At 61.5% G+C, this 24409-nt stretch overlaps 1 protein-coding gene across 2 annotated transcripts; it reads right to left on the bottom strand.

The window, feature by feature from the left end:
* Window positions 1-644: 644 nt before the first annotated feature.
* On the bottom strand, window positions 645-24049 carry NKD2 (NKD inhibitor of WNT signaling pathway 2). 2 transcript variants are annotated; one of them, XM_081052957.1, is made up of 10 exons: window positions 23856-24049; window positions 23091-23126; window positions 22722-22819; window positions 4508-4568; window positions 3976-4094; window positions 3476-3568; window positions 2685-2829; window positions 2315-2399; window positions 1637-1764; window positions 645-1438 (listed from the first exon to the last, which is right to left on the bottom strand). In XM_081052957.1, the coding sequence occupies exons 1-10, from the start codon at window positions 23878-23880 to the stop codon at window positions 846-848; spliced, it is 1383 nt and encodes a 460-aa protein (XP_080909083.1). In that variant the 5' UTR covers window positions 23881-24049; the 3' UTR covers window positions 645-845. The 2 variants fall into 2 exon arrangements, with proteins under 2 accessions (XP_080909083.1, XP_080909082.1); XM_081052956.1 differs by having other exon boundaries at window positions 676-1438; window positions 3218-3568.
* Between the last annotated feature and the right edge of the window lie 360 nt (window positions 24050-24409).

A 24409-nucleotide genomic window follows, 5' to 3' on the forward strand; every position in this document is an offset into this window, starting at 1 on the left:
GAAAGTCCAGTTGCTCATCTCGGAGGGAGGAAGGAGCAGCAGTGGCCTGCCTCAGGGGGACTCTGCTGGCCAGGATTCCACGGCCCTGAGATGGGCCCTGCTCCACATCACTGGGACTTCCTGCTGGTCTGTAATCCTCTTCCTGACCCCGAGGGATCACCTCTGCCAACAGGTGAGCACTACGGTGCATTGTGTGAGCCCAGAGGACGAGCGTTCTGCCTCCTGTCCAGGGGACTGTGTGTGCGCTCAGAAGGAGCGCAGCACCTCCCGGCCCTTCTGTCCACTTAAGATGCTGCTGCCGTCCACCCCATCTGCTCTCGTGGCCTCATGTCCCACATTTTTTGACCACTCTCCAAGGAGCACCTCGCCCCTCCCTGTGGCCACCCCTCCATTTTGGTATGTGCTGGGCGTGGTGTGCTGGAACGCCCCTCAGCACACGCAGAGCACGGAGGAACACCTGCCCTTTGGGCTTCACAAGGAATAACCACATGAGGGCTACAACATCCACTCCCGGTTACGTAAAAACGGCCTCGCCAGCCCGCACATCTTAATCCAAGGCACCCAAAGTGCAAGGCATCGCAAGAAAAGCGAGAATGTCGTCCGAGCACAATCCTTTCAGCACCACAGGGGTTCACTTTGGAATCAAATGAAAGATACAAGTGTATTTTTCTACGCTTACATATGGTTTTGTGAGTTACACAGAATATCAGACGTGTTCATCTCAACAGGACATCCATTGACATGGAGGAGAGTAGAGCAGAAGGACGAAGGGCCCTGTTCTCAAGTGCCCCCAGTGCCACCTGGGCTGACTCACCGGGGACCTGGAATTGGCAGGCGGGGGTGCACTAGGACGGGTGGTGGTGGTGGTGGTGGTGGTGATGGTGGTGCTCGTGGTGGTGGTGGTGCTCGTGGCGCTGGACCACAGGCACCGTGCAGCCCTCCCCCCCCAGCATGGGTGGCAGGTCCCGCACCACCTCGTGCTCCAACGCCGAGGGCTGGCCGAGCGTGGCCTTGAGCGGCGAATGGCCCTCCTTGCCCTTCTGCCGGTACCGCTTGTGACCAAAGGGCTGTGGTGGGGGCTGCGGTGGGGGCTGTGGGAGGTGGTGGCCGTCCTGGGGGCCCTGGGGTGGGGCGGCTGGCAAATAGTAGCTGGAGGTCCTCCCGGGCTTACCCCCGCCAGGCACGCCCCCACCAGGCCCCCCAGGAGGCCTACCCGAGCCCTTGGGGGACTTGAGGAACTGCTTGTCTTGCCCCTTTAGCCGGGGCTGCATGTCCAGGGCCCGGGCGGTGGGCTCTGTGGCCAGCAGAGTGTGGTCAGCCAGCACCTGGGACCTGCGGTTGCACGTGGTGTGCGCGTCCGAGTCCTGGGAGCGGGACCTGCTCGGGGCGTGTGAGGCCTTGGCCTGCTGCTCCTGCTTGGCATGTGCCGGTGGGGACCCTGCAGACAGGGAACACACTGAGACCCTCCGCGGGGCCTGCACACCTCACCTTGGACCGGGAACCCCCCACACACCTGGACACAAGGCCGTAGCGTGCTTGTTGCGGGGCCCAGGAACCCGCGCGCCAGCTCACACTCCTGACGGAGGCGTCCACTGCCAGGGGACTCGTGCCCCGCGGACTGGTCTCCAGTACCTACCAGGTCCGAACTTGGACGTGTAGTTCTCGATCCCAGCTAGGTCCAGGTAGTGGTTTCTCCGCTCGGTGTTCTCATCCACACAGTATGGCCCCCGCACGGGGCAGGGGTGGGGGTCAGCACTGGGCCTCCTGTGTGGGCACAGGGCACACGGGCCTGATATTTGGCTGCAGCAAAGGGCACAGCAGCACTCCTAGAGAGGAGGGGGCACGGTGGCGGGCTCTGCCCAGCACCCACCGCCCAGCGAGGAGCATCAGAAAGGGTGGGTGTCCATGACAGCAAAGTCCCCAGCCGGCCCCAGGACCCCATTGGGACAAATTAGGGAATCCACAGAAGTCCCCGTCTTCTGGTTCACCTAGGATACTCTGAGCCAGAGAATGGGTCACTGCTCTGAGACCCCTGAGACCACTGCCCCTGTCACCACCACAGACAGCCATGAGTGGAACCGCAGGTCGCCCGTGTGCGCCACGCTGAGGGTCTGGAGGCCCTCCTGCCCTCCAGTCCTCACCCGCCTGACTCTGGGTGTGCTCAGCTCCAGCTGGAGTGAGGGCCCAAGCCGGCAGGGCACCTCCGCACCCAGGTGCCCGTCTGACAGCCTGCCCTGAGGGGGTGGCCCCTGATGTTTGCAGAAAGTGGGGCAAGGGCCCCACTGGAGGGCGGAGCCTGACCCAGGCCCCTCACCTGATGTGTGCGGACAACCTCCTGTCAGCCACCCTGGGGTCCTCGGTGAGCTCGCCCTCCGTCCTGCAGCGAGTGGGCTCCCGGTCTGAAAGGGGCCGTTGTGCATTCGCTCACTCAGTCATTTACTGTGCAAACACTTCTGAGGCCGCCCCTGCCAGGGGCCAGGCCATGCAACATGCTTTCCATGTCAGGAAAGGACAGACTTTGCCCTGGGGGGGGTGCTGAACAGTGGCCCCCATGGCCTGCTGTGTGGGAGGCAGGGCTATGGGGAAATACAGAGGGGACGGGCTGGGGTGGCTGCAAGGAGGAGGTGGGTTGCCATTCAAAGCAGGGTCCTCAGGGCATCTAAGGGGCAGGCCCAGGCCCTCACCCTGGCCGGCGGAGGGCCCCTCCCTCCTCTTGCCGAAGGGCTCGGGGCTGACGGTGAGCTTTACACGGAGGCTCCTGCTGCTGCCCGCGTGGTTGACGGAGGCGTCCACGACCTCGTAGATGGTGTGCATTAGGCTGGACATGTCCTGAGGGCGGCACTGATGTCACCACCACAGGCGCACTGGGCGGGGGCGCTGCCACCCCCCCTGGCTGCCTGCCTGCCTGAGTCACTGGCATTCCAGACAGACCCAGATGGGACGACCTACTGAGCAGCCTTTGTCACCCCACGTTTAGCCCCTTGCGACAACAGGCAGCCCTGCTGTTGCTGGAATCCCATCCCTTGGACCCTCTCAATTTCAGAGTCTGTGCTCAAAGGACTGGGCCATCAGATAACTACCCATCTTACTCTTTGATCCAAAGACACTTATGTCAGTCGTCCTATATGTCTGCTTCCTTTTGAGGAGCACTTTGCCCGCCCTGGACACACAGGCCAGCAGGGGAGGGCGCCAGGGCTACTCCTGGGACTACTCTCACCTGCTGAGGGGCTGCTGGCCTGGCTGGGCCTGCGGGGACTCCCAGAGGCCGTGCAGGGCTCTGCTGGAAACAGACAGCCTCGGCTGCAGTGGTTGCCTGGGTCCTGCTGTGCGCCCCCTCTTGAGCCCCCATCTGCACCTCTCCTCCCACCCTAGAGGGCTCAGCCTGTCCCCCCATCGTGGAGACCAGGAGTGGTGGCATCTGTTTGAGGCCAGCCCCTGCCCCAGGCACCGTCTGCCCCGGACACAAGTGCATCACCTCCCTGGTGGCCTTGCCCCTGTTGTCGAAGCCGTAGAGTGTGAAGGTCCACTCCTGGCGGTTCTCCTCCACTGAGACATCACACTGGAGTGCCTGCGAGACACATGGGGACAGAGGAGGCAGGTCAGCACACTGAGCGGGACGCCCAGCCCCCCACCCTCAGGAAAGTGGGCCCCTCCACCGCTCCCCCGCGCTCCTGCCCTGGGCGGGGTGGGAGACCAATGGGGGACCTCTGTGTCACTCCATTGGTGCTGGCGTCACCCTGGCAAATCACCGGGTTACTTGGTGCCACATCACCGAGCAGTTTCCGCTGGATTCTCGGGGGCACCCTTTGCCGCCCCCACCCCGAGCCAGCGGACACTGGAAGCTCGTGCAAGCTTTGCCGTAACTCCTCCCACTGGCTGAACCTCAGGCAAACCCTCCAGGCTGACGCTTGTTTTAGGGCTGATGTGCACCCATCCCGCCCGCGGACGTCTGCTCGAGGCAGGGCAAACACCTACGTCGATGTTCAGGTGTTTCTTGCCCAGGCCTCGTGGGCCCTCGCGGTTTGCTGCTCTTTCTCCATCGTCCACACTGAAGAGCTGTCCCGGGCCCTCGGCCTTCTCAGGGGGGAGCACCACTGGAGGGACAAGAAGGGGTGAGGAAGGGCCATTTCCCCCTGGCCCTGCCCAGGCAGGGGACGCGGGCAGCAGGGCTGCAGGAAGGCGCAGCCGGGCAGCCTCTGATGCTCTCCAGATGGGCCTGAGCTGAGAGCCCGTCCTTCCGGAGCAAGGAGGTGTCGAGGGCCCTGGGCAGAGGCAGGGCTGCCCTCACCTGGGGTCACCACGGCCAGGGGTGTCCTGTTGCCTCCGGCCCTCGCAGCCAGCGGTGGCTTTGGAGAACAAGGTGGGGAGGAGGTGCCCCGGGGCAGGTCTGCATTTCATGGGCAGCTAAGGAGCGTGGGCGGTCCACATCACCAGGGGTCAGGTGTGCTAAGGGCAGCTTTGGGCCATATGCTGGGGGCACGGGTGAGGTCTGGGGAGCGGGACTTACCCTCTAGAGGACACTGGTCCCCCTGGAAAGGTTCCTCCTTGGGGTCCCCACTGGGCAGCTCCTGCAGGGAGAACAGGGCGAGTGTGACCTTGGGCTTGCTGGGGCCGGCCATGGACGCCTGCCTCCTGGGGTGTCACCATTCTCCGTGCAGAGACACCAGCCTCTCCACGCCTCACTAAGTCTCACAGTTTTAGAAACCAAAACACATGCCCATCGCATGGTGGTGTCCAGAACCACGTCCGGGACAAAACGTGCTGCCCGAGACACAGGACAGAACCTGCTGCTCCCGAAAGCCCGCGTGCCCTGTCAAATGCGTGGCCTTTGCCTGAGATCGTGGCCACAGGGGGAGCGCAGGACTTGTGTGCAGTCCGTGCTAAGAGGAGGCACAGGACAGACAGGACAGCCACCTGTCCTCTCTCCCCGCCCAGCCCGAGCACTTCCGGGAGCCGCGTGTGAGGACTGGACGTGCGCTGCCCATTGCTGCCCAGGAACCTGCCGGCTCCGGACTGTGGGCGGAGTGCCCCTGCCCCCAGGCACCCCACCTGGACCCAAGTGTGCGTTACAATCAGAGGCTTCCGAACATGAGGCTCTGGGGCCGAGTGTGCAGAGCCTTTTTTTTCTTTTAATTCCCTCCCCCTTTTTCTGTCGCCCCCCCCCACTCTGGTTCAAGCCGTTGTTTCTCAGTCTAGGACACAGCTCCCTGTCCCATGACCCCCAGCTGAGGCAGTCGGTCGCCAGTCGTTGGTCAGCCTTGGTCAGCCGCTCACAGCAGCTCATGGCAGCTCTCACCGGCTGCGGCCGCTCACGATGGCTGCCGGCCACTCATGCTGGCCACCGGCCGCTCCTGGCGGCACACAGCAGCCCAGGGCAGCTCAGGCCAATGTCCGGCTGCTCACGGCAGCCCAGCTCCAGAGAGAGCCGCTGTTCACAATCTTAGCTGTAGAGGGCGCAGCTCACTGGCCCAGGTGGGAATCGAACTGGCGACCTCGGCATTAGGAGCAGGCGCTCCAACCACCTGAGCCACGGGCCCGGCCCATCATTTCTTGTTGAAAGAGGTAAAGTCAGTCGGTGAAACTGCCGAAGCCCCAGACCTGCTTCCAGGAACATGCCAGAACCCAGAAGAGCCACGGCGCAGCTCCTGTGGGACACGCGCCCAGGGAGCCTGAGGGCAGGTGACAGCAGAGCCTTGGCTGGTCTCCTACAGCGCTCCCAACATTATGACAATGTCACAATAAGGACACAGTGACGAAGGATGAACTCAACAGTCAGCGGTAGATGTGACCGTGATGGGGACAGTGAGCTCCCACGGCCGGCAGTGAGCAGTGCCCTGCTGTGCTCAAGTTCCAGCTGGAAAACCGTCCGTTCACGCACATCCCCACGCTAAAATCTAGTGTCTACCTAGGAGCTAAATCAGCAACTGCCTCTGAGACGCAGAGCCGCAAAAGAGGGAAAAAAGAGTGTTTGGGGGGAAAGTAACACTCCTTGTCGCTGTGACTGGTGCTTTCAGTCACATTCACCCTGGTTACATCAAATGCCCTTTAATCTTTGCTGCTTTGGCGAAACAGAAGGGCCAAGAGCTTTAGTGGCAATGGAGAAACCACCACAGGGACGCTGGCCAGATGTGCAGCCCCTCCCCGCAGGGCTACCCCCCCAGACGGCTGACTCCCAGCTCACTGGGGCCCCCGTGTGAGACAGGGGTGGAGGGTGCAAGCAGATGCCCATCTCCTAACGTCCACCTCCCGCAGCGCCCTGCCCAGGGCGAGGCCTGCCCTCTGGGGGTCCTGGGCCGGACACCCCCCTGCTGGACCATCACCTGCCCTCACTCCCTTTGCCCGCCCCGCCAAGGGAGCCCCAGCTCCACTCTCGATCGGGCCCCGCCTTCCGCCTGGCCAGGTTTCCCAGAAAGGGTCCTCAGCACCATCCTCCTTACTCCCTGGCTGACAGGTGACAAGAGTTGTTCCCGCCACCCCACCCCCACCCCGGGGCTCCCTTAGCAAGCTAGCAGGGGCCACCCACCCAGCTGTGCTCAGTGCTGGGCCTGACCTTCAGCTGTTCCCCTGGGGCACAGGCCAGAGGGCAGCGCACTCCTGGCTGCCTGCTGCCATCCCCAGCTGCCCGGGGGCGTTGTAGGTTCATTCTCTGGCTCTGCTGGCCACCGGTGACGGAGTCTCAGCCCACGGCCTCCTACTGCTTCACAGTCAGGTCCTCCTTCTGCACGTCAACATTAGGTGGCTGTGACCTTCACTGCGGGGTCCCTGTGGTCCGCTGCCTGCCCCTGTAGCCCTGCAGGGGCTCTGAGGAGAGACCTTCCAGGCCTGTGAGTCAGCTGCCCCGAGGCCACCATCCACATCTCCTGTCCAACTCTGTCCTGAGCTCAGAAGATTTCTGTTTCACGAGCCACAGCACACGGCCCTGCCCTACACACGTCCTGGTGAAAGACCCAGGTGAGACCGTGAGACGTTCCCCACAGCTGCCCATGGCGCGGGGCATTGGGAGATTCACCTGAAATCTCGGCTCCTGGCCTCCGTTGAAAAGCCAGAAGGTCCAGCCACACATTCCTGTGGGACAGCGCTCGGTGGAGCCCCACAATCACAGCAGTGTCCTCAGCCAGTGGTGAGGTGGTGATGACTCGGGCTCTCTGTGGGCCTTGGTGTGAGGTCTGGGCTGTCCAAAGGGGGGGGGGGGTTGTTGGGAAATCACTCACACCTGGCTGAGGGCTTCTATTCTTTAAGGCCAGGCAGGTGAGATAGGAAATGAGAAGCCTTTTGTGATGTAAAGAACTACATCCTGAGTGGTCTGCTTTTCAGATTTCAATGTTCAAAATGCAATGCATCTGGGATCTTAGCAAACACATCCCCAATTTTCAGGGGACTGTTTTCCTGAGAAACTCAACACCGGCACCAACCAAAGGCTTTCTGTTCCCTGCCTCTGGGAAAGACCATTCCAGAAACCAGTGTGTCCAGAGCAAGTGCGTTCTCTCCTGGTGGCTGACAGCCGTGAAAAGAAGGGCCCGTAAGACCTGCTCATTTCCAGGCAGCAGCCCTCTGGGTCACGTCAATCCTTGTTTTGGCCCAGGACAGGCAGGAGTCTGTCTCGTCTTTCCCAAACAGATAAAACCTGCGAGTTGCCCTTGAAAAATCTACGTTTGTTCAGCCAAGAGGTTAGTGTGTGGGTCTCGGGGATTTGGACTTCAATGAACAGCTGTGAAGGTAATGGGCTGGGGCACAGTGTCAGTATCCTGGTGTGGCCAGAACAAGTGGCCAAAAACTGGGCGCTTAATGGAAATTTATGCTCTCCCAGGTCTGGGGCCAGGTGTCGCAGAAGCTCCAGGACGGTGCGTCTGCTTCCCCCAGCTCCTGGGGCCCCAGGTATTCCCGGGCCTGTGGCCACATCCTCCAACCTCTGCTCCGTTTCCACGTGGCCTCTCCCTGTGCACATCGTCTCCTCGATGTCAAATCTCCTACTGCCTCCCTCTTACAGACACATACGAGCTGTGAGGGCCCCACCAGAACGACCTCCGTCCGCCTCAAGACCACACCTGCAGACCCTGTTCCATGTCAGGTGACAGCCGTGGGTCCCAGGAGGAGCACACGGACCCCAGGGGCAGCATCCAGCCCCCGTCTGAAGCTTGTGCTGTGAGGACAGACATGGTCACACCACCAGCTCTAACACCTGAGCTTGCTGACTGGGGTTCCTCTTCTCACCGAAACGGGCTGAGGGCAGAAGGGAGACGCAGGTCCTGCTTCAAGTGAAAAAAGTGAGGTCACGCGGCCAGAAACACATTGGCTTCTGAAAGCGGATTCTTGATAAACTCCGAGGCCTTTGTGGCTTGCGTTCCTGAGAATGTGGTGGCCTCACAAATATTTACTCCATCCAGAAAACGAGTAGTGTTCTGGGTCCCAGGAGCAGGTTTCCTTTCTGTGGTGAGAACACAGTGTGTTGGCCAGGACGGGTGTGCGGGCACCTGGGTGCACCCCAAGCCTCCCTGCAGGCGCTGCCCCTTCTCCCAACTTGGTGTGATCCCGTGTGCAGCTCACAGCCCCTCATGGCTCACGGCCTGAAGCCCCAGCATCTCTGGGCTTCTGGAAATACCATCCCCTGGAATGTGAGCTCGGGGCCACTTCTCAGAATTCTGTGTGACTTCCGGAGTCCTCTGTGGTCTCCTCCCAGGTGTAGTGGGGGCAGGAGGGGGCTCCTTATGGACAGGAGTCCAAGCAGGAGAGAAGGGGGAGGGGCTCCTTTGGGGGCAGCAGGCACGAGTGACAAGGGAGAAGGGAGCGGGTGTGTTGAAGGCACTTTTCCAGAACTGCTCATACCAGGACGGTTACTGATGCCCGCTCAGCGAGTCCTTCAGGAGGGGGTGGCCTTCAATCCGGGGGGGACGTTTGGGGTCCTGGGGCCTGTGGGGCCCACACTGACGGTCACAGAGGTTATCTGGTAGGAAACAAGATGGATGGCTCCCAGGTACGTCCAGTGACCCCCAGCAAGTGATGCCCCCAGCTCCACAGAGCACCTCTGCAGCCGCGCCACCTGATACCTGGCGGGTCCCCCTCCTCACAGCAGTTCCACCTCACGCAGCTGCAGGAATCCACAGGGTGGGGATGAGGACAGGACAGGCCTGGCAGGGTTTCTGATCAGCAGGGAAACAGCCTCCCCTACCTCCTTGCCCTGGGCAGGTAAGGCCCTGGCACTGAAGCAGGTATAGTTCTAACAGTGCACAGGGAGGGCAGGGCCTTGGGGACAGCTGAACAGGAAGGGCCTCGGAACCACCTCTGCTCCAGCTTCCTCAGTCAGCACCACCCGCCAGCCAAGGAACTCTCCAGAAGGAAAAGGGCCGTGTCAGGAGCCACCAGACAACCTTGCTTCTCTTTGTGGTGGTTCAGCCTGGGGTTAATCGTGCCAATGGTGGCAGCCCAGTGCAGGTGGTACCCTAGATGAGGGAGAAGCACCAGGGCGCCTGGAGAAGAGAACAGGAGGCCCACGGCCAGCAAGGAGCCCGAGAGGGGCAGGGGGATGAGGGAGACTTGGAGGGCGGGGGCAGGCGGAGGGAACAAGCGGCCAGTCACTAGGCACTCCAGCAGAAATGTGGGCCGGGGTGGGGGCAGCTGCTGCCGGTGCTGTTTAAATAAAAGAACCCCCTCCTGGGGCCAGGAATGTAGGCGGGTCCAGCCACCCGCTCATTGGAGGTGTGTGGGAATACACCCCCGTGTCTGAGGGAACCCATTTTTTCCGAGTTTGTTGAGACCGCTGGCTCTGTGAGGGGGTGGGGGCTGCTTTCTGCCGGTGGCCGCGGCGGATGGAATTTGGCTTCAAGGTGACCCACCAGCGCCCAGCGTCCCGTCTGGAACCGCCAGAGCAGCTTTGAAGTGGCAGTCTCGGTTTCAGCGGCTAACCAGTTTCAGATGTGACGATGTAGGTTTACGAGCTTAATGATTCCGACACATGTGCGGCTGAGGCCCTCGGAGGGTCCCATTCAAGGGGCTGCTGTAACTGTTATTCCAAACTTCTGACTTGAAAGCAAAAGACTAGGGACGAAGAAGCTGAGCGTTCTGGGGGCGTGGGGGTGGCGGGGGCGCCCCAGGTTTCCCTAGGAGCTGCATACCACTGCAGCTTCTTTCTCTCCAAGTCTCCACAGAGCTTCAGGGCCTGAGAAAGCGGTTCAGATTCTGCCCAGCGGTCCTTCTGGATGAGGACTATTTAGTCAGACTCTGTAATAACCACATTTGGAATTTCCATCTAGAATCTCAGCCATCTGGGTTCAGAAGTTCTCCTAAAGGAAATGTGTGTGTCCCTCACACGCCAGCTCTGACTTACATCCTGTACGAGGCCTCCATCTTCTCTTCCCGGCCCAGCTTTCCACAATTTTGCTCATTTTAATAAGAAAAGACAACCTGTATTCTACACCCCACTTACCCTGGTCTATAGAGATTTCTTTGTTGGCACCTACCCTCCCCCAAAAGACCCTGACCCTGAGAGGGTCCCCAAGGGCCCCACACTTGGAACGTGCCAGAGAATGGCTGCAAAGCCCGTGGCAGGAATGACTGAAAACATGCCATGGGAAGGGAGCGTCCGCCAACCACACACCACCAGGGACCCCGCCCAGTGCCTGGCCCACAGCTCATCATTATGAATGAGTGACTGGGGTCGACCCAGGCCACCTGCCCTGTAGATACATGCAGGGCGAACACTGTCAACAGAGGGTCAGCGAGAAGCTGGGTTTAACAGCATGGTGGCCAGGTTCCCTCCCCCACAACTTGTGTGACCCACATTAACTGACGTGATTGGGAAGAGCCCGACCCCAAAACTCAGGCTTGTCGCTGGGACCAGAATCCACGTCTCCCGTTTCCACTTCAGTCAGGTGTCGCTGAGGACGAAAGGTTTCAGTACAGATACTAAATTTGTGCAAATGTACACGTGTGTCTAGCCTACATGTACACATGTACACACATGTGTAATACACACACACACCTGTACACACCCCCTTCGATACTGTGACGTGGCCATAAACTTGCCCAAACCTCCAGGACTTCCATTCTTAGCTTCCTGGGTTGTTTTAGATCCACAGGACGTGCTGCACAATCTTGTTTGCTCCTGCCTCTCGTGCTGCTACTGCTCGTCCTCAGAGCTCACAATTCAGAATTTCACAGAAAAAGGAAAATCAAGGGTGATCGCTCTTCCAAATCCATCTGTTGTCTTCTGAGCATATAGGCCACAGAAGTCACAAAATACAGAATAAAAACAGACCCGTCACACCCTTGGTCACCCGCATTCAGATGAGGTTCATGCCCCTGGGTTTCAAACCCAGACTTCACCTTCCCCACCTGGATTCTTCCACGGGAAACCCCACCAGGCTATTTGTTTTCTTTTATTCATATTAAAGCCTTGTGTTTCCTATTTCAAAGGAAGATTATTCCAAAGCAGGAAAGGAACCCCATGCATTGATTTAGTCTTTTTAATTTAGAAGGCACTATACGTTAAGGTGCCGCCTGTGCCCTCAGCGGAGACCAACAGACTGGAAAGGCGGGGAGCTAAGACCTGATCACAGCACCAGGACTTCCTGGCTGAGCTCTGAGAAAAGTAGTGAGTGCTGTTTCCTTCTTTAGAAAGCGTCTCTGTAGCACAGTGTAGAGATACACCCTGCATAAGATAAGACAAGTGATAGCCTCAGCAGACCCGAGATCAAAGGGAGCCAGGTGGCCGCAGCAGCCACACTCAGCTCCACACCTGAAGCCGGCAGGATCTTAAAGGAGCAGGGATGAAACCCAAGCTACTTCTACAGACACGGACCAAAACCCATGGCCACAGGAATTCAGCGGAGACCCTACGTGTGAAAGACAAAAGTGCTCGGAGGAAACGCGTGTCTGTGAGCGGCAACATGGTTTGGGAAACTGGGGGGCACAGCCTGGGGCCGAAGGCAGGGCACCCACCCTTGCAGCCCTTCTGCAGCCATTCGCAACACCAGGGTAGGAAGGGCGGCCCAACGTGGGCTTCTCAGGATGAAAACAGACATGACACCATGCCACGTGAGGGCGGCCAGCTGGCCAGGGACCCACTGTCCGGCCACTCGGGGCAGCAGCCTGGTCATGCTGCCCTCTGACTGACCCAGGACTCGTCTGCTGGGGCTCTGAGCCCCCCAGACGAGCCATGACTGAGGTGGTCAGCATCCTGCCCCTGCCTTCGGGGCATGGAAACCCCGAAAGCAGGAAGTGTGTCTGTCCCCTGTGTCCTTGCACCCAGCATGAGAGTGTCCCTGCTCTGTCTGGGCTGCGTCCTCTCCATGACAGGCAGAAAAGAAGGGAAACCCAGGCCCTTCCAGGCAGCTTCCTCTCATCGCAGCCAGGAGGCCAGCATTGCCCCAAGCTCCCTGGCCACTCGTAGAAGACGCTGGATAGCACTGGACGGCCCCAATGGAGGGGCCCAGGTCGGAAGCAGGATTGTCACTGCATTCCAGCCTAGGACCTTCTCGCTGGCAGCTGCCGGCTCCTGCAGCCTCACTCTGCCCACCTCAGGGGGCCACAGTGTCACCTCCTTGGCATGAGGACCATAGATGGGGTTGACCGCTGCCTGAGCTCCTGAAAAAAGCAGGGTTGGCCACTGCTGCAAATACACCTCAGGCCTCTGGAGTCACCTCACAGACTAGCCATAAACACTGCATTTACTGAGGACTAAAGACAGTTTTGTTTCAAAGAAAGCCTAAACTATTTTAACAAATCGATGGAAAAAGAGAAAGGGCAAGATGCCTCCGTTCTTCGTTGTTCCAAAGCTGGGAAGATGGGGTCCAGGAACCCCAAGAATTCCGACTTTGTGGGTGTGGGGCCGGAGGGCCACCTGGCCCTTCTCCCAGCAGGTGACACTTGTCACAAAGCTGTAGGGAGGCAGTCGTATTGACATTTAGCATGTGCTGCGGGGAGGTAAGGACGCAGGTGTAGCCATGGTCTTCACTCCCCTATTGTCACAAACGTCCCTGCACACACGGTCTCAGCTGTGATTGTGGCAAAGTCCAGGGCCCCTCCCTGGCCCTCCCTGTCCTACCTGGAGACGGAGGAATGGCTACTCGGTTCTGTTGGACGTTTCATCAATGCCACAGTGCTTGTGGCCCATCAGTGGCAACCTCCCCCACTAGCTGACCTCACAACCCCTCGCGTTAGTTCTCCCAGGAACCTTCGGCACAGGGCACCTATGTGGTGGCCACTGTCTGCCTCCCCGCAGCCTGTGAGCAGCACGGAGCCCGCAGAAGGCAGGGAGCTCACGGTCAGAGCAGAGGCTCCAGGGCCTGCCTGGCCGGGTCCCAGCTGCACGACTCCCTGCGGCATGGTTCTGGGCGAACCACCTGCCAAGGGGCAGGTGCCAACCCCGGAGGGCCCAACCATCCAGGTCCCCGGCTAGAGGGAAGGCTGTGCCAAAGGCCACTGGGACTGGTACCCAACCCTTGGGAGGCCCTGCTAGTATCCAGCAGGGCTCTTTCAGGAGGGAGACTGATGAACCACAGCTGGCTGGGCCTCACTCGCCCTGAGCTCATGTGAGAGGCCGAGTCCCAGAGGGACGTGCACTGAAGCCCTGAGACCCCTGGGTTTACCGGGGGACGGTCCCGCCTCCGCTGGCTGAGGGCCCGGGACCACGACCAGCGGCTTCAACTCACTGACGGCAGGAGGGGCCTCCTCCTGTAAGTGACCACTCAGTCCTGGCTGACCAACGGCTCCACCACAGCAGCGCTCCAAGTTCAAACCCACCAGACACCTTGAGGGTTGTTTAAAACAACCTCCAGTTTGGATTTTTGTATTAAAACATAACAGGTTTTTCGCTTCTGATTTCAGGGCCCAAAACTTCTTACAAATTCCTTGGGAAACATTGCAAACAAAAGGAAGGTAAGTCCTTCCCCTCCAAGGCTGAGGGCTGGCTGTGGTCCTGGGTGCATGCCAGCTGGCACAGTAGACAGGAGTGAGCAGACCCAGCTGGAGGCAAACGGCATTCCTGCAAGGCCCCGCGTCTATCACACGCAGCTTCTCAGTGGAGAGGCAGCCCAGGGAGGCCGTCCGCCCAGGGAGACCGTCAGCCCAGGGAGGCCGTCCGCCCAGCGAGGCCGTCAGCCCAGCGAGGCCGTCAGCCCAGCGAGGCCGTCCGCCCAGGGAGGCCGTCAGCCCAGCGAGGCCGTCAGCCCAGCGAGGCCGTCAGCCCAGCGAGGCCGTCAGCCCAGGGAGGCCGTCAGCCCAGGGAGGAGGTGCTGGGACTGGCCCAATAACCAGCTGGGCTCTCAGAGATGCAGGGGAGAAGTGGAGGTCTGGTTGGAGGCACAGCAGAGAGGGCTGTGGTGAAATGTTCTGAGAAACCAAGCTGACGGGTTCCCGAGGGATGGGATGCGACCTGGGTGTGACAGAGCAATAGGACCACTTGCTGAGATGCTGGACCTGCCAGCGGTTCGGAGCCATTCCTCCTGCCTTGTTCCTCCCCTCAGCTGCGCTATGAACAGGGAAACTGCAGGACGGAAAGTCTCCTTAACATCTGGGGACACTGCCAAGCACAGAGGAACTTGTAGCCCCTTTCAGCGTCTGCCTGGTGGAGGGGCTGCCTTAGTCTGAAGAGGACCCCTGAGGTTTTTCTTCACCAGCTGGATAATTCATTGCATGGAATTTGGCCGGAGGCTAATTAAAAGCTGTTCCAAATGCAGAGACAACCACATGCACAGTCGTGCTTCCAACAGGCCCAGATGTGGGGCCAGACTGGGCTGAGGGGCCCACCTGCCGGCCGCCTTCCTTCTCGGCAGGGCCACCAGGACTCCCAGAGCTGACCCAGACGGGGGCCTGGCGGTGATGTGCCGAGCACAGGTACGTGACCGTTGTGACACCAGAGGTCGTCTGCTCCTGTGGCTCAGGGACGTCAGTTCTCCTGAGCACAGAGCCCAGACCTGGACCCACTCTGAAATCACCAAATGCGAAAGTGGGGCGGCTTCAGCCGTCACTCAATGTGGACCTTGTTGGGGTGGCCTCAAAATGCAGATTTCAGACAAAGCCTTGATGGGAAGACTGCACGGGGCGGGACACACGGGCTTTGTCGGCTCTGCTCCTCACTCAAGTCCCTTTCGTGCCAAAGAAACTGGAAAACAGCGTGTTGTGATGTTACGTTTTCGGGGGTAGCGTCCTGGGCTGGACGGGGGTCCCCAGAATCCACATCCACCCGGAACCTCAGATGTGGCTCTATTTGGAATCCAGCTCATGCTGGATTCAGGGCCAGCCCCGATCCAACAGTAGTGTCCTTGGAAGAGGAGGAAAGGACAGACACAGGCAACAGGCCACATGAAGACGAGGCAGAGCCGAGCCGTGCCCGGTGCCTGGAGCCCCCAGGAGTGGGAGGAGGCAAAGAAGGACCTTCCCCTGGAGGCTTCAGAGAGTGCAGCCCCACTGACAGTTTGATTTCAAACTTCTGGCCTCTAGAATCGTGAGAGAATAAATGCCTATTGTTTTAGGCCACTCAGTTTGTGGGACTGTCACAGCCTCCCCAGGAAACCAACACAGGTAGCCTCAGGCGGCTTTTAATTCTGTAAAACACTTAATCCTAAGGCACTCTCACATGTGCTTATACTGTCAAAGTTCAACAATTCCAGAAAGATCTGCCATCAAATGTCGCTGGTGACCACGTGACAAGAGCGCGTGACAAGACCACGTGACAAGAGCGCGTGACAAGACCACGTGACAAGAGCGTGTGACAAGAGCGCGTGACAAGACCGCGTGACAAGACCGCGTGACAAGACCACGTGACAAGACCACACGTCCAGCTTTCTTCAGAAAGAATTACTGATCTGGGGTACTGGTGGGATCTGGGGTGGGGTCTGCCCCAAATTTCTCCTGAGGATCGAGGGACCCTGCAGCTGGGCGCCGGCCCCTCTTGGGTTTAAGACACACACATGGGCATCTGTAACCCCGCAGGCTGGGAAAGCATGTCCTCCTGGGTGGTTAGATCTCAGAGGAGCAAATGTCCCTGCAGATCAGGAGGACACAATGTGCCCAGATGGTCAGGGTCCGCTGGGCCTCCAGACAGGACGAGGAGGGAGAGAGAAGGAGGAGTGGGAGGGGAGGGGCAGGAGGGGGAGGGGAATGGGTCGAAGTGCAAGGGAGGAGGGCGGGGAGGGCAGTGCCTTCCCTGAGGAGTGGGGGACAGGGGTGAGGCTGTGTGCCCTGCCACGGGCCCGGAGGGGGCCTGGGCAGTCAGAAGGGGCAGGCCTGGCTTAGGCGTGAGAACCGCAGTCCCGCAGGGGTAGGAAACTGGTGCTCCAAGAGGGAGGAGCATTTCAACCAATGCCCTCCCCAGAAGAGAACAGGGAAATACTTTCTTACAAGAGCTAAAACGGGGACAGCTGAACCACGGAAAAATATGCCCCCTGCCTTCTTCCAACCAAAACAACCCAAAGGAGTTACAGGAATTGGCTCTTGAAATAGGAAACAGAAAGTGCAGCTCACAGCTCCCTTCCCGACACCCCCCTCTCCTGAAGCCCTTCGGGGACCTGGGGGCTGACGCTGGGCGAGCAGTGTCATCCAGAGACCTTCTAAAGCCACCTGGCTGGGGCCCGAGGAGCGGGTCAGGATGGAGGCCCGAGGCCCGGCCCGCGAGAGGCTGGCGGACGCACCACGGAACAGCCTCCCCTTGGCCCCATTCCCACACGTGACCAATCCCAGGCCAGGGCACAGCAGAGCCGCTGACATGGGGCAAGTGATAAGGAGAGACGGTCTCAGGACCACAGTTTCTCCAGCACCAAATGCCTGGGGGCTCAGGACACACGAAGGGCCGTGGACGGTACTGAAGATGGGGTGCAGCGGAGAGAAACAGCTCCAGACATGGAAAAGGCTGGGAAAAGGCTGACCATGGGCCGCGTCCCGTGTCCCCTGGCCGGGATGACTGCCTCCTTCTCAGCCATCATCACACAGTCCAGCACTGGGCAGAGGAGAAGAGGAGGGAGGACGGGAGGAGAAGGGGCTGAGGGAAACCCAGGCCTGTCAGGGGCCAGATCTTCCCCCCCATTCACATGTTCGAGTCCTGCCCTCAGTCCCATGGCTGTGACCCTTGCAGATGTCACTTGAACGTGAGGGTGGAGCCTGGACCCATACAACCTGTGTCCCGACAGAAGGAACATCACATAAAGAGGGCAACAGGGGGGACGCCACGTGAGGACACGGCCTCCAAGCACGGCAGAGGCCCTTGGATCCCCTTCGGCATCCAGCCCGGGGGACAAGACATTTTCCCATTGCGCAGGCCGCACATCTGTGGTGCTGGTTACGGCCCAGACACCCACACGGGCCAGTCGCCAAGGCCCAGCTGTCCTGTGCAGGACGGCTTCTCCTCCTCTCACGCAAGGTGGCCTTTCTGCTGTGACGCCCTGTCAGCTCCTCGGCCCACACACATGGGATCATCAGAAAAAGTGCCTTGCTGGGTGGGTACCAGCGACCAGGCGGATGTCCCCGTGTGAGGCAGGGAGCAGGCCCTGACCGCACACTTCTCTCTGGTTTAACCCAACGGCACGAGGGCACCTCACTGGCCCCACTCGCCAGGTCTCCTCACAAGTGGACGGGATAATGAAGCTACAGGGGTGGGCAGGCCCGGCAGCAGGACAATGCTGAGGGGCTGTGACAGACTCGCATGGCCTAGGAGAGGGGCCTGCAGTGGGCCGCCCCACCAGCGCCTTGTCTGTGATCCCCACAGCCTGGCAGGCAGCACGGCCCCTCCCTGGACGACAAGGCCTGTCCTTCCAAACCCAGAGGCTTTCTGGTGCAGGCATCAACCTGGGAGAGGCCCCACCTCACAGCTGCAGGAAGGGCTGAGGGCGGCGATGTCTCCGTCACTCAGACGCTGGCTTACCTCAAATCCAGCTGTTGGAATTCAGTTCAGGGATGGACTGTGCCCAGCAACCCGAACTGCTGCCTCTGTAAACTGCGCCTCTGCTAGCTCGGGGACGGCAGCCACAAAGCCACCTGGCCACAGGCCTCCTTTCCCAGGGAGAGGAGAGGCAGGGCCAGCCGCGTGGCCCCACGTCCCCCGTGCCTGCTCAGGACACCTGGCCTCTCAGGGACCGCCCACCCAGCACAGCACTCCTTTGAGCACTTGGTGTCAGAGCCCAAGAAGGTCAGGAATGGAGCCTAAGGTGGGCGCTCAATGGTCACGTGTGGGCTGCTGTCCAGCACGCCTCTGCAAAGCCCACGGGTGGCTGCGCCAGCTCCAAACTCATCACATCCATCACTTCATCGTTCCTTGTAGGACCTCTGGCTGAAGCAGCACATGGCCTGGGAGCCATGCAGGACAAGCTGTGACGCAGAGACACGACGGTGGGCCACCACAAGGGCCACCTTCCACTGCAGCGGTATGAGGGAAACCTTGGTGAGCCGAGGCTGCCACATTTGAAGATGGCCATGGCACACATCCCCAGTATTTGTCTGTGAGCAGAATTTCTTTGACAACCTCTGTTGGGGCTGGCTGGGTGGGTGCCCCTTGGCCATACAGTGGGGGCTGGAGGACAGGGGACATGGGCTTCAACCTCTCACCTCCTGAGAAAAAGAATGATCAAACACCCAACCGCAGCCTAGAGGCAGGATGGACAGGGGAGGGCCGTGCTGTCCGGTCCCCATGCCCAGGGAGGGTCTGTGGCCTGGCACAGCCACGAGGTGCTGCCCTGCTCCAGCCCGCTCCAGACAAGTGCTGGCCACCCAGGCAACAGCAGGTGAAGGACCAGGCAATGCCTACAAGGGAGATGAAACCAAATACACTTTGCTGCTCAGATGAGAAGTTACTCTGTTCCCTGCGTGCACAGCAGGGTCATGTGCCCAGGAAAAGACGACAGCCTGCGTTCACCACCTGGGCTCAGTGGGGGCCTTGCAGTGTTAGAGCTGGAAGGCCTTCTCGCACCTCGCCAGAGCTCCAAGTCAGGGGGCCAGGGGCTGGATTGCTGGGCCAAGGTCAGGGCAGGGGCTGGCAGGGGTCGCCCCCCTGGCCCCATGGCTTCCCGCCAGCTTCAGGGTCTCCCAGCAGCTGCAGCTGCCCGCCCACACCCGGGAGTCGACAGCGCGTCTGGCTGTGTTCTGCCACCCCTTTAACAGCTGGCCACCTGGCTGAGTGCCGGTTTCAGCCAAGGTAAGCTGGCTGGAAGGTAAGCTCTCCAACAACCAAACCCTCCAAGTGATCGCAACGACTCGGCCACAGGACAAACACAGGACAGAGAAATGGCACGTGCTCCTTGGACGAGGCAGCGTGCTTTCCCGCGCTGGAGAAACTCATCCCCCACGCGGGCAGAGCGCCTGCAGGTCTGTACCTCTCCTGGGAGCTGACAGGTCCACCCAGCCCTCAGCTGCACCATGCCGCCCCAGGAAGCCGTCAGTGACCTGCTGCGGCCTGTGGGCGTCTGGGAAACCCCCAACTGCAGAACTGAACGCTCCACCCAGGCCCAGGCCTTGGGGGCATGCAGTGGAGTGAATGGCCAGCATCTCCAAACAGCCTTCCCGAGCCTTGGTGTCATGTTCCCAGTAGGCCGGCCACATGCTACATCTCCAACAGCTTCCAAGGAGCTTCTCTGGAAGCTTCAGCCTCTCAGGGGAAGAGCCTCTGTTGACCAGCGTCCTTTCATGGGGACAGGCTGTGCCACCAGCTAACACGGACCTGCTGGCCCAGCCCCGAGGCCAGGCGCCAGCTCAGAGTCCTCACCACTCAATGTGAGGGTGCCCGCAGCTCAGCAAACGGCAGGTGGGCACACACACTGCCTCCAGTGGCCACGCCGCCCCTGCAGCAGCACGCGGCCTGCCATGGGTGCTGGGTTGGGGCCAGGTTGGGGCAGGGGGCAGGTGCATGGCGTCCAGCCTGGCTTGTCCTGAGGTACAGCGGGGACCCAGAGGGCCACTGGCAATTTCAGAAACACTGTTGGGGGGCAGAGTGCTCCTGCTCAGCGAGGCCGGGACCCCGGGACTGTCATCAGTGTCCCCACATCCAGGTGACCCTCAGGCACCTGTGCACATCTGTGCCAGCCTCACCACACGCACGGCACTTCTGAGGGCAGGGACATGCTGCTAGTGTCCAAGTCCCCACAGTGTGCACCCAAAAGGAAGGAAAGAGCTCTGGCCCTGAGGTCCAGACACCCCCAAAGGCCAGGACTCTGTGAGGCCAGTGTCCCCAGAGCACAGGGTACAGCAGACCGCAGGCCAGCCCTCTGAACTGCACTGTGGCCGGAGCACCTGCCACCCAGCTCACTGAGTCACAAGGGGTGCCTCTGCCTCCACGAGGCCCGTGGCCCGGCTGACAAGCAGGGGCCGTGGCACCCACACCGCGAATGTCTCGGGCAAACGTGTGGTTTATGCCCCGCACCATGGCTCTCTGTTCACTGTGGGCAGGGCGGTGTCCAGACTTCCTGCAAAGCCTGGGATTTTCCAGGGATTTCTGCAAAAAGCCAGCGTTAACATCTCAGCCCTCTTAAGTGAGCCGTGTAAATCCTGCTGCCACCATGTTCCTTGGCAGTAGGGTGAGCAGGTGGACAGGTGGACTGGCTCCTGAGCTGCCAGGTGAGGAGGAAGGAGTGGCCCTGCCCCACCACACAGGGGGCAAGCGGGACAGAGGTCATGGTGACAGGCCCCAGGGAATTCTCACCAGGAGGCAGGCATGAACCCGTGCCATGGTGCTGAGCCCCAGATTCCAGAAGCAGCCGGAGCCCACCTGTGGCAGAACCACACGGACGCAGATGACGTTTGCTGGGAGCTAGAGGCCTGTCCAGAGGTGAGTCTCTCGGTGGGGTTTCAGACTCGCCATCTTGACTCTGCGAGGCTGTGTCCACTGGGAACAGGTGCAACCCATCAGCACACATGACAATGCTGTGTGGATGTGTCTGTGGAACCAGTGTGTGGACCCATAAAGCTGAGCTCCACCCAAGACAGGATGGGCTGAGCCCTGCCCAGCTGCCTGGTCCAGGATGTCTAAACTGAAGGCTGGAGCCTGGCCACAGCTTGCAGCCACATGGCCAAATCAGGAAGATACGGAAAAAGCAGAGCCGTCATCTTGAGGCTAAAATGTATTTAATTTAAGGACCATCCTGTATTCTGAATTTGCTCTGTCCACATCATGGTGGCAAAAGGACCTTTCATTCCTGAAATGGGGTGTCTTAGTTTGTTCAGGAGGCTACAACAAACACCATGGGGGGTGTTATAAACAACAGACATTTATTTCTCCCAGTTCTGGCGGCTGGACGTCCAAGATCAAGGTGCTGGCAGACTCAGCGTCTGCTGAGAGACCCTTTCTGATTCATGAACGGCATTTTCTGGCTGTGTCCTCACATGGCAGCCCCTGGGGTCTCTCGTAAAAGGCAAATAACCTCATCATTAGGGCTGCACACTTGTGACCTCGTCACCTCCCAATGACCACACCTCCACACACCTCGCTTTGGGGGTTGGGTTTCAATGTGAATTTTGGGGAGACACAAACATTTAGACCATAGCAGAGGGCAAAATGAAAAGGGAACAACCCAAGCCAACACTGCCATTCTTTTAAAATCTGTCCAAGCAGTGTGGAGTCCCGTTTCAGCCCCAGCTCTGACAACCCCACAGTGTCACTGAAGTTCTCACACTTTAGACGCTATTTCCAGTGAACCCCTCAGCCCATGAGAAGCCTGCCTGGTGCTGATGAGACCACCCTCTTTCCTGCAGCCATATTCTGGACAAATGATGTGCCCAGCGAGTCCTGAGGGCCGAGTGGGCAGCACCAGGTCCTGTGTGTCCCCAGGAAGCAGGTCCCTAGCCAGGACAGCCAGTGAGCCAGGGCCAGCCTGAAGCCTTGACCACGAATCTAATGCCCATACAGCTCCCAGCCTGCCCCAATTTACATGCCACACATGGGAGAGTTACCATCCTGTTATCAACAACACCCCCACCTCCCTCGGAGTGGGAAAGACGGGACTGGGCTGCTCCCTGGGCACCCCACGCTGTCCCTTGGTCCAGCCGGCGTTCCTGTCCAACATTACCATGATATACCAGAAAGTACCTTAAAATGTACTTCCTACCTTCACAGGTGTGAGATTAAACCCTCACTCCCCAAAAGCAGGAACCCTAATTCCAGTCTGGGTGGAGGGGCGGTGTTCACAAATGTACTCAGAACTTTTCATTTATCAACCCGTCACAAGAATGTCGTTCCACAAACAGAGATGACTTTCTGTGAGCAGTGGGCAGGGAGAGGTCTCAGCCATCTACACGGATCCAGCTCACACTAATACCCATCCAACATCCACTTTCTCCTGCTTGGCACACATGCGAGGGTCTAGTCTACCCAAGGTCCCTCTGGTGCCGTGCTGAGCAGTTCTCTGCTTCTGAACACAACACCTTCCAAACCCACCTGAGCAGGACCTTGCAGCCCGGGTGGCCCCAGGGTCCACGTGGAGCCTGGCTTTCCGCGAGCCTCCCTGCAGGCCGGTGGTCACCCACCCTGCAGATGGGACTCACGGTGGTCTCTAACTCAGGCCATCTTTACTGTGAAGCCACTGATCCTACAGCAATCATGCCCCTCCCCCCACGCCTCCATCTGGGATGTTAAGGGCTCAGGACCTGCCAGCCTGGTCCCTGGAGGCTGGGAGGGACAGGCTCTCAGTCTAGCTGGCATCACAACCCGCGGGCCATCTCGGCCTGTGCCTTCTAGGTCCGTCCCAGCCATGGGCACAACCCTGGCACCGACGTTTCCTGGTTTCCCCAACGCACCCATCCACGCCTACCTGCTTGTCCCGTGCGCGGTGCTCCACGCCGGCGCGCCGCTCCGCCTCCTCCGCGCCTTTGCGGCCACTCGGGTGCGCGGACACCACGAAGCTGTCCCCTGCGGCCCGGCGAGAGGAAGCGCGGGAACCGAGGTGGGAAGGAGACGCGCCGTGAGCCCCAGGCAGCTGCGCCCTAAAGGTGCCCACCGCCCGGCGCGCCCACCCCACCTCGGCGCGGCCTGGCGCGCGGGGCTCCGGCCGGAGAGCAGGGCCGGGGTCGGGGGACCTGCGCGCTCCCGGAGACCCCGCGGCACCGTCCCCGCACCCAGGGGCGCCGGGCTCTGGGGCCGGGGTCCCGCCCGGTGCAGCCCCTGCCCCGCGGCCGCTCACCTTCAGGGCTCTGTCTCCGCTGGAAGGCTGCAGCGTCTGCGCGCGCCGGAGGGGGGCGCGGAGAGGGAAGGCTCAGTGAGTGCGGGCGCCCGCCCGCCCCGCGCCCCGCCCGCGCGCCCCGCCCGCCCCACGCGCCCCACGCGCCCCGCGCCCGCGCGCCCCACGCCCGCCCCGCGCCCCACCCGCCCCACGCCCGCGACCCCGCCCGCCCCACGCGCCCCACGCGCCCCGCGCCCGCGCGCCCCACGCCCGCCCCGCACCCCACCCGCCCCACGCCCGCCCCGCGCCCGCCCCGCGCGCCCGCCCCGCGCCCGCCCCCCGCGCCCCACACCCGCCCCGCGCCCCACCCGCCCCGCGCCCGCCCCCCGCGCCCCACGCCCGCCCCGCGCCCGCCCCGCGCCCGCCCCACGCGCCCCACGCCCGCCCCGCGCCCGCCCCGCGCCCCGCCCGCGCCCCACGCCCGCCCCGCGCCCCGCCCGCGCGCCCCACGCGCCCCACGCGCCCCACGCCCGCCCCGCGCCCGCCCCGCGCCCGCCCCGCGCCCCGCCCGCGCCCCACGCCCGCCCCGCGCCCCCGCCCCCGCCCCACGCCCGCCCCGCGCCCGCCCCGCGCCCCGCCCGCGCCCCACGCCCGCCCCACGCCCGCCCCGCGCCCGCCCCACGCGCCCCACGCCCGCCCCGCGCCCGCCCCGCGCCCCGCCCGCGCCCCACGCCCGCCCCGCGCCCCCGCCCCCGCCCCACGCCCGCCCGCGCGCCCGCGTCTCACCGTGCTTGGACTGAAATTTGCCCATCCTGCCCCGGCTCCCGCGCTCAGCTGCGGGTCTGGGGTCTGGAGCCGGTGCCGGTGCCGGGCGTGAGCGCGGGCCGCATGGACCTCCGCGCCGAGCCGGGGGCCGGGGGCCGGGGTCGGGGGCCGGGGCCGCGGGGGCCCGGGGCGGAAGGGCGCGGCGACGGCGACTGCCCAGCTCGCTCCGCACTCGCGCGCCGGCGCCCGGGCTTTGACTGCGGCCCCCGCAGCGCCCCCCGCGGCCGCCCGCCGCAGCGCACCGCCCCCGGGGCCGCGACCCCAGCCCGCCTCCGGATCCCGGGCCGCCGCCTCTGCGGGGACCCGCTGGGGCCTGGCCCTGCTGGGGGAGTGCCAATTCAGGGACGGGGGGGGGGGGGGGGACGGCGTCCGCCGGAGGTGAGGACCCGGGACAAGCCGCCTGTGACGGGTCAGGGGCTGCAGGGGAGCCTGCTGTTCTGTGTGGACCCTGTTGGGGAAAGCTCCAGGACGCTCACCAGGCCATCCCAGGTCATGGGTCCCGATTCTTCTAGAGG

This window comes from Rhinolophus hipposideros (assembly GCF_964194185.1).
Source record: "Rhinolophus hipposideros genome assembly, chromosome: 7".
Classification (NCBI taxonomy): Eukaryota; Metazoa; Chordata; class Mammalia; order Chiroptera; family Rhinolophidae; genus Rhinolophus; species Rhinolophus hipposideros.

Bases quoted from the DNA above. Each gene is read 5' to 3' on its own strand.
- NKD2 (XM_081052956.1), bottom strand. From the start codon at position 23,880: ATGGGCAAATTTCAGTCCAAGCACG. The intron at 23,127-23,855 runs GTGAGACGCGGG...CGGCGCGCGCAG, and splicing joins CAAATTTCAGTCCAAGCACG to ACGCTGCAGCCTTCCAGCGG. The intron at 3,569-3,975 runs GTAGGTGTTTGC...TGTGTCTCGCAG, and splicing joins AGAAACACCTGAACATCGAC to GCACTCCAGTGTGATGTCTC.